Below are 8,324 nucleotides of genomic sequence, written 5' to 3'. Positions count from 1 at the left end.
GACCAAAGCATGAAAAGACCAAAAATACCCCTGTTTTGGACGACCATTTGACGAAAATTTTAACGATGGACTAAAAGTGGCAAGGACTAAATAAGATTGGCCGTAATGTGGCAAAAATTAATGAAGTGGACTAAAATTGATAATGCCCCAATAACAGTAGGACCAAAAATGGAAATGACTTTTTTTCTAACCGTCCCATCAATTCTGTTCACCACGTCTCCCGGTACGTTCTCTTCTCCCCTTTTTTTTCAAACCCTAGCAACAGAGGAGGCCGAGGTGAGGCGCCTCGGCCCCTCACGATGTGCCTCGGCCCTAAGCCAAGGCAGAGGTGTCCCCGCCTCGGCACCGGGTGGTGTCGAGGGCTTACGCCTTGGCCAGTGCCGAGGCAATTTTTTTGATTGTTTATTTTTTTATTAAGATTCATGGATCCAAAGAAAACGAGCGCGGAGGTGAAGAGACGGCGCTCAAGGTGCTTAATAGAGTAGGCCCGACTCGAGATGTTGAGGAATAGAAAGATTCTACTAGGTGGCCATGAAATCGGGGATACCCTTGAAGATCCTCTGGCAATTCTGTCTGACGGGGAGGAGGGGATCATTGTGCCCTACAAACCAAAGCAAGAAGCTGTTTCTGACGGAGAGGAGGGGATCATTGTTCTCCATGAACCAAAACAGGAAGCTTTTTCTGATGGAGATGAGGGGATCATTGTTCTCCATGAACCCAAACAGAAAGATATAAGTCTTTTTCTAGCTGTGGTCCCTTTTGATGAAGAAGAGCTTCCTTTAGCATCTGAAGATCCTATTCCTTTTGGCAAACTCTGAATTTGTTGAATGTACTTTTCGTTAAAATAAAAGGATGCAATGCCACATGATATCAAATGTATGCCTGCTCACGACGAATTTTTCATTTTGCATGGGAATAAAAAAATATTTTCTTCTGTTTGTTTTAACGAATCTAATCAGGACAGACCATCAGCGAATAACATATTTGTTACGTTGCGCGGGCTCCTCCTCTAACTCACTATCTCTTTCTTTCATGCCTTGGTCGTACATTCTCTTCTTGGTGTCGGAGGCGGAAGGCTCAGGGTTCTCTTCCTTTCGCCACACATTTCCGGGTTGGCCTTGCTGTTGATACTGCTGCTACCCTGGATACTTAACAAATTGAGTAAAATATCTGCTCTGCACTAGTTCCTCTACTTGCCCTTTTAAGGTGTGACACTCATCGGTGTCATGACCAACCTGTCGGTGGAACCGATAATACTTGGTTTGATCCTCGCTTGGAGAAACTTCCATGCATTTTGAGGGAAAATGTACCATACCAATTTCCTCAGCGTGACTTAAAATCACGCTAACCGGATGAGTGACCGGTGTTAAATGTCGCGGTGGGGCAAGACGAGGCCGTTCGTGATCTCTCCCCTTTGCTAGGGGTGGAAATAGGCTAGGCCGAGCCGGGCTTTAGAAATTTAGGCCTGGGCCTGCTATGGAAATCTAAAGCCTGAGCCTGGGCCTGGGCCTGCATGTAGGCTTTTTTTTAGGCTCAAGCCTGAGCCTGCAGTTGGCTTGGCCTGGCTTGAAGCCTGTTTAAAAGCCTATTTAACATATAGGCTTTTAAGAAGGCTTGTAAATAGATCCTAAATAGGCTTTGAGCCTATTTAAATAGGCTCAAAGCCTATTTAGGATCTATTTACAAGCCTTCTTAAAAGCCTATATGTTATTTAAATAGGCTCAAAGCCTATTTAAGGCCTACATTTTTAAGCCTACCTGTAAAAAATTTACAAAAAATACCTAAATTTATATTAACCATAAAAGTTCATATTTCATAATAAATTATCCAACGCCACAAGTAAAAGTTCGTAATACAATTCAACAATACAACTAATACAAGTTGTGTACCACAAGTCCATAATACAAAAGTCCAACGAATCAACACAACTACAGAAATACAAGTTTAACAACAACAAAAGCATAAATCCACAATACAAACATAATAACAACAATGTAAACATAACAATATTCAAACATAAAATGAAACAAGTCACGGCTTAAGCATAATCTCCTGTTGTCCAGAATCCATCTACACAAACACAATGGAAAAAAATGATAATAAATAAGTAAGTTCATTACACGATAAAACTTTAAACTTTAAATAAGTAGTAATATTAAATAAGATTCTTACCTTTTCTTTTTTCTTCAGCCCATACTTGTTACGAAGCCAATCCCCACCACAAATAAGAGCTTCAATAGATTGTTCATTTAAGCTAGCACGATATTCATCAATCACCCTTCCCCCGGCACTAAATGTGCATTCAGATGCCACACTTGAAATAGGAACAGCTAGTATATCGGCAGCCATCTTTGACAAAACTTTGAACTTTAAACTATTATTTTTCCACCACCCCAAGGCACAAAAAGATGAAGAAGAACAAGTATGAATAACAAGATTTTCCTCAAGATAAGTCTCCAACTCTGATTTTGTAAGAGGAATTGATTGACTTCGGTGGACCATAGTCAATATCTCTTGCATTCCTTTATCCATTTGCTGTACACCATGATCCACAGTGGTGCTTTCAACATTGAATTCAGTATGTCCACTAGTAGAGGAAGCATCTTGACTAAACAAGTTCACATAATCAAGATATAATTCTTCTAACGCCCTTTTCACCCTTTCCACATTCTTTTCAACATCACTTTGTGTTTTATACAACCTGGGAAAAGTTATCTTAATACCATTTAACTTCATCCTTGGATCTAAAACACATGCAATAGACATTAGCAAATTACATTCCCCCCAATATTTATCAAATTTTGCTTTCATAGGAATTGCCATCTCACTCATGAACATATCAAAAGACTCAGCTGCATTATCAATAGCCTTTTTCACCCTTTGAATTTCAGCAAGATACAAGTTAGAAGTAGGGTAATCACTACCTGATATGACATGTGTGGCATCATTAAAAACCTCCAAAAGTTGGCAAACCTTCTCAATCTTGTCCCAATCCTCAAATGATGGTGTGTATTTATAATGTGGTTCTTTTTCATTGTAATCTGAAAAGGCATGTTTAAATTTAGTCGCAGTACACAACATCAAGTATGTAGAGTTCCATCTTGTTGGACAATCAAGAACAAGTTTCCTCTCTTTCAATCCTTTTAATTCAACAACTTCATGAAATGATTTTAACCTTGCATCTGAAGAATTTATAAACTTGACACTTTCACGAACATTGAGAATGATATCTTTAATAGTGCTAAGACCATCTTGCACCAACAAATTCAGAATGTGAGCACAACATCTAACATGGAATAATTGTCCATCAAGTACCATCTTACTGCTCAATGACATATTTTCTTTCAAACTTCTTACACAAGAGTCATTGTAAGATGCATTGTCAACGGTTACTGAGAATATTTTATTCTCAATACCCCATCCTCTCAAACACTTGAAAATAGCATTTGCTATATCTGTTCCCCGTCGAGGAGGAGGCACTTTGACAAAATTCAAAACTCTCTTCTGAAGGTTCCAACTTGCATCAACAAAATGACCCGTTAGAACCATGTACTCGACTACTTGGTGACTTGACTTCCACATGTCTGTTGTAATGCTAACCTTACTCACATTACTCAAAATCTTTTTCAAAGTATTCTTTTCAGCTTCATACAATTGCAAACAATCGCTTCTTGCTGTTTTACGAGTGACCTTTCTGAAATTTGAATTTGCATATTCAAAAGCCCACATGAACACTTCATCCTCTACGATGCTAAATGGTCGCTCATGCACCATGATTGCACTAGCAATAATCTCTCTCATCTTCTCATTGGAGTATTTACCACCAGGAATAATGAAAGGATTTCCTCCAGATTCAGTAGGCGGGCGAAATTGTAGCGTGTTTGCTTATTTTCTCGAGAGATATGCAACTTTTTCTGCAAGCAAATCTCTGAGTGCCTCTTAAGATGGCTAGTGCTTGCCCCCTTTCCACCAGTAGATAACTTATCCTTACAATACAAGCACATTGCTTTCTTTGTACCATTATCAAGTTCAATTTCTTCAAAATCATTCCATACTGCTGACTTTTTTCGCCGTTTTTTTGATACGATTGAATCATTGGGAAGTTCACCCCTACTCACTTCTTCAGAATTGTTACTTTCAATTGGTTGACTTGAAGAAATTGATGGAATTGATGGAGTTGTAGTTGTAACTTGCACGTTAACTTGTTCAGGAATAGATTCATTTGTATTGTTACTTGTCATCCTATATAAAGTATTAAGTTTCTAACATTAAACAAGTAAACATACTAAACTAGTAAACATATTCAATTAACTAGTAAACTTATTCAAACATATAAAGTAATTTATTACTAAACTAGTAAACTTATTCAATTTAATAAACAAATAATTAAAACCAATAAACCTAAGAGAACCAATTTAGTAAATCAACATAACCAATAAACTTAACAGAATAAACAAATAATTAAATAAACATAACCAGTAAAACTAATAAAACTAATAATTATGCAATAACCAGAACTTAACAAATAAACCAATTACAACTAAGTATAAACAGAACTTCAACTAGTATAAACAGAGCTTATATGAACAGAACTAAGTATAAAACTTATACTTGCTTTCTCATATCTGGAACCAGTAAGGCAAATCCATAACAGTGATATCGGGACGAAGCCGCCGCGACCGCCGGAACCACCAGCGCCCCCCCCCCCCCCCCCCCCCNCCACTAGTAGCCGCGACCGCCGGACCCAGAGAATAGTACGACTGTACGCAAATAGCCAAAAAAAAAAATAGTCCAGTACACACTAACCTCGCTGGAGGAAGGTCGCTAGCTCTCCGGTCATCGTTGTAGTGTCCGGTGAGGCGGTGACTCCGAGTCTCCGACGAGCACGAGCAGGCATGGACCGCGGACGCACCGCGCACGGTCGATGACTTAGCGAATTGGGGATGGGGAATTGGGGATTACTGACTAGTCGATTAGGGTTATTTAATTGGTTACTTGAAACTTGAAAGAGATATATATATATAGTAGGGGTTATATTATAAATATGAAAAGATAATAGTTATAAAATGAAATATATAATAAATATTAAATATATATATATATATATATATATATATATATATATATATATATATATATATATATATATATATAAACAGGCCCAGCCTGCAGGCTCGTAGGCCAGACTTTTACATATAGGCCTGAGCCTATTTACATTAATAGGCTTTTAAATAGGCCTAAGCCTGGCCTTTTTACTAAACAGGCCAGGCCAGGCCAGGCCTTAAGTAGGCCAGGCCGTAGGCCCCTACATAGGGGCCCGGCCTATTCCCACCCCTACCCTTTGCTACGGATGACTTTGGGTGTGGTGCCTGGTTGGCCGGACCAACTTTATCAGATTGCCCACTCCTCCTGCCTTCCTCCTCATCCATCTTCTTTACCGAAGTAATATTTAGTAAAGTAAAGTAGGAAAGTAAAGTATAGTATAGTATTGTCTGAGTACAATAATTTTTTCCCCCCATTCTACAACATTCCTACCACTTATACTCCAGGTGCAACGACTCTTCTTCTGTGAGTTGTAACAGACAGCATAATGGTGAACCTTCAATGTATGGTAATGGAGCCGTTGATAATAACTCTTCTCTTCAATGTGCAGTCCTTGCGTAACTGGTGACCGTTTGTCTTTATTTGGGTCCGTGCTTGTGGTTCGGGTCGGGTGCTACTTGCCCAATTACTCTGTCACTTTACTTTTTTTTATAAATTTTAAAAAATTTTTATAGTATATACGATGGTTCTTAAGAACCGTCATAGAAAGTATTTATTTACCACGTCAGTCACTTAAGCCGCTGTGTATGTGTAAAAAAAAGTCGTCGTAGTAGCTATGTTTTGTAGTAGTGGTTCTAACTAATATGCAGCTGCCAAGGTTAGTGATTTCATTCTAGACTCAAAGGAGTGGGATATTCTTAAGTTGCATGATATGGTACCAGAGGAGTTGCTCCCTTTGATACGAGTAATCCCTATCACCTTTAATTTGGATGCCCTAGCCAGACTGTATTGGCCTTGGTCAAGTACGGGTTCTTTCTCTATCAAATCGACTTATGATCTAGTTGTAGGAAATGTTGATGTTGATGGGGAGTTCAAATGGATTTGGGAAATCATGGTTATCGAGTAGGTTTGCATGTTCATATGGCTCGTTATGAAGGATAGTCTTATGACCAATGCCAAGCGAAAGAGGAGAAACATGACCCATGATGGGAGTTGCCCTCGGTGTCGAGATGAGAACGAAACTGTCACCCACTTTCTACGAGAGTGCCCCTTCACTATAGACTATAAGAAGAGGTGTCTAAGCCCAGGTTCTTTTTTTTTTTTTTTTGGATCACATACACGCCCCTTAATTGTCATTGGGGTAAAGGGGAACTGTGTCAACAATGAGAGCTAGTCCAATAGCACGAGATGGGGCATAAAGTTCGCCTACATGTTCTAGGGAATCTGGAAAGCCTGAAATGACTATACCTTCAATGTCATCTCTAGGACCCTAGGGGAGGTCATTTAGGGGGTCGTGGAGCTAGCAAAAGAAGCAGAGAGGTTCCTTGCCAAGAGGAAGATCTATGAGGGAAGTAGCTCAATAAGGGTCGTTTAATGCCACCAAAGGATGGTTAGCTGAAGCTTAACACAAATGGGAGTTGGAGGAGTAGCACGTGATTGACTAGCATGAGAGTTGATGGATCTTGGAGTTCACGACAAAATTTGGTCAGGCAGATAGTTTCACAATAGAATTTTGGGAGGCTGAGGGAATGACAATGGCTGGTTAAGGAAATGGAGTGGGATAGAGTACTTCAAGTGGAGCTTGACTCAGAAGCTGTAGTTAAGGTCATCCTCAAACAGTTTGATTCGAATGGGAACCCTCGAGACTTATTAGAGATTGCTAGAAGCTCATCACCATTTGTGGCATCACTAATTAAGATTTCTCGCACACTAAGTGGAGGTAACAAGTGTGCGGATCTCTTGGCTAACTTGGGTCTAGAGGGGATTGGGGCCCTATAATGTGGGATACTCCGCAGGACAGCATCAAGGACACCCTTCGGGCTGACACCTTAGGAGTGGTCACTTTGAGAATTCACTAAACCTAGCTTGGCTTCTTTCTTGGTCACACCAAAAAAAAAAAAAAAATTGAAAATGATATGCCTAAGAAGTTGAAAATGTAATGGGTATGTACAAATAAAAATTGTGAAGTACTATTAAAAATTTAAAACTTTGATTTACGAGAACATTCGTAGGCGCTACCTGAATGTGTGCTCTGAGTGAAACATGTTTAAGTTGTCATAGCTAACCGGCTCAAACAAAGAGGGTCAGCTAACTGTTCGGCCAACTTCGTTAAGATTGTGCCTTTGAACTATTAAAATTGTCAACTCTCTGATTGGATGATGTTTTTGTTAAATTTTCATATAATTTAATTCCCTGTTATGATAAAAGATTAAAAGTCAATGACTAATAGCAATGCTCTATTACAAATTTTATCCAATTGGCTTTAATTTATGAAACAATTTGATAACTTGAGAATTTTAATCTTCTATTCTTACTAACAAAATGCTCATAAATGACATAATAAATGATTAATTCAAAAAGAGGAAAAAATTAAAGGAAAAAAAAAAGCACACACACACTTTACATTAAAAAGTCTATCAAAGTATTGTTTATTATATCATTTATGTTGTTTAACAATAAATAGAAAGTTAATATTGTAAAATACCAAATTATCTTAGAAATTAATGTTAATTTAATGAAAATTGTAATAGATGACCCAATATAATAATGTTAATAAAGTCAAAAAATTAAATACAATCGAATTAAAAATTGAACAATAAATATAATAATGTCATGAGATTTTTTTAGAGCTGACTCGGTTACAATGTAGTATCTGTTTATAGCTACTTCCTCAACCTACTGAAGCACAAAAAGTCAACAGATGCCTCTACTAAGGCTCGAACCTACTCCCTTCCACATGGAAGTGTACACCGGATGCCACTTAACCACAAGGTCTTTGGCTAATAATGTCATGAGATTAAAAGTGAAATTATCTCTAAAAATGAAATACCACTACATTAAAGATGAAATAGAAATTAATTACTAACTATCTTTATGAAGGGACTCAAGGAGAGTGGCATAATACGTCGTTGGATTATGAAAGAGTTTACAAAAGAAATAAAACTATTGAATTATATACAAAGAGTTGTGTTATATTTTCCTTCTAAGACACCTCTTAACGTGAGAACATTCGAACTTCTTCAGTAATACACGGTAAGTTTTTCATGAATGTATAATAACTA

General features: G+C 38.1%; 1 protein-coding gene across 1 annotated transcript; it reads right to left on the bottom strand.

Moving 5' to 3' along the window:
- Positions 1-2,031: 2,031 nt before the first annotated feature.
- Positions 2,032-3,801, bottom strand: LOC116020276 (zinc finger BED domain-containing protein RICESLEEPER 2-like). The gene is made up of 2 exons (XM_031260760.1): positions 2,173-3,801; positions 2,032-2,070 (listed from the first exon to the last, which is right to left on the bottom strand). Exons 1-2 carry the CDS (start codon positions 3,799-3,801, stop codon positions 2,032-2,034), a joined length of 1,668 nt encoding a protein of 555 aa, XP_031116620.1.
- Positions 3,802-8,324: the final 4,523 nt, after the last annotated feature.

The sequence above is a fragment of the Ipomoea triloba genome, chromosome 5 (assembly GCF_003576645.1).
Source record: "Ipomoea triloba cultivar NCNSP0323 chromosome 5, ASM357664v1".
Classification (NCBI taxonomy): Eukaryota; Viridiplantae; Streptophyta; class Magnoliopsida; order Solanales; family Convolvulaceae; genus Ipomoea; species Ipomoea triloba.
This window is presented reverse-complemented; position numbering and strand designations above follow the sequence as displayed.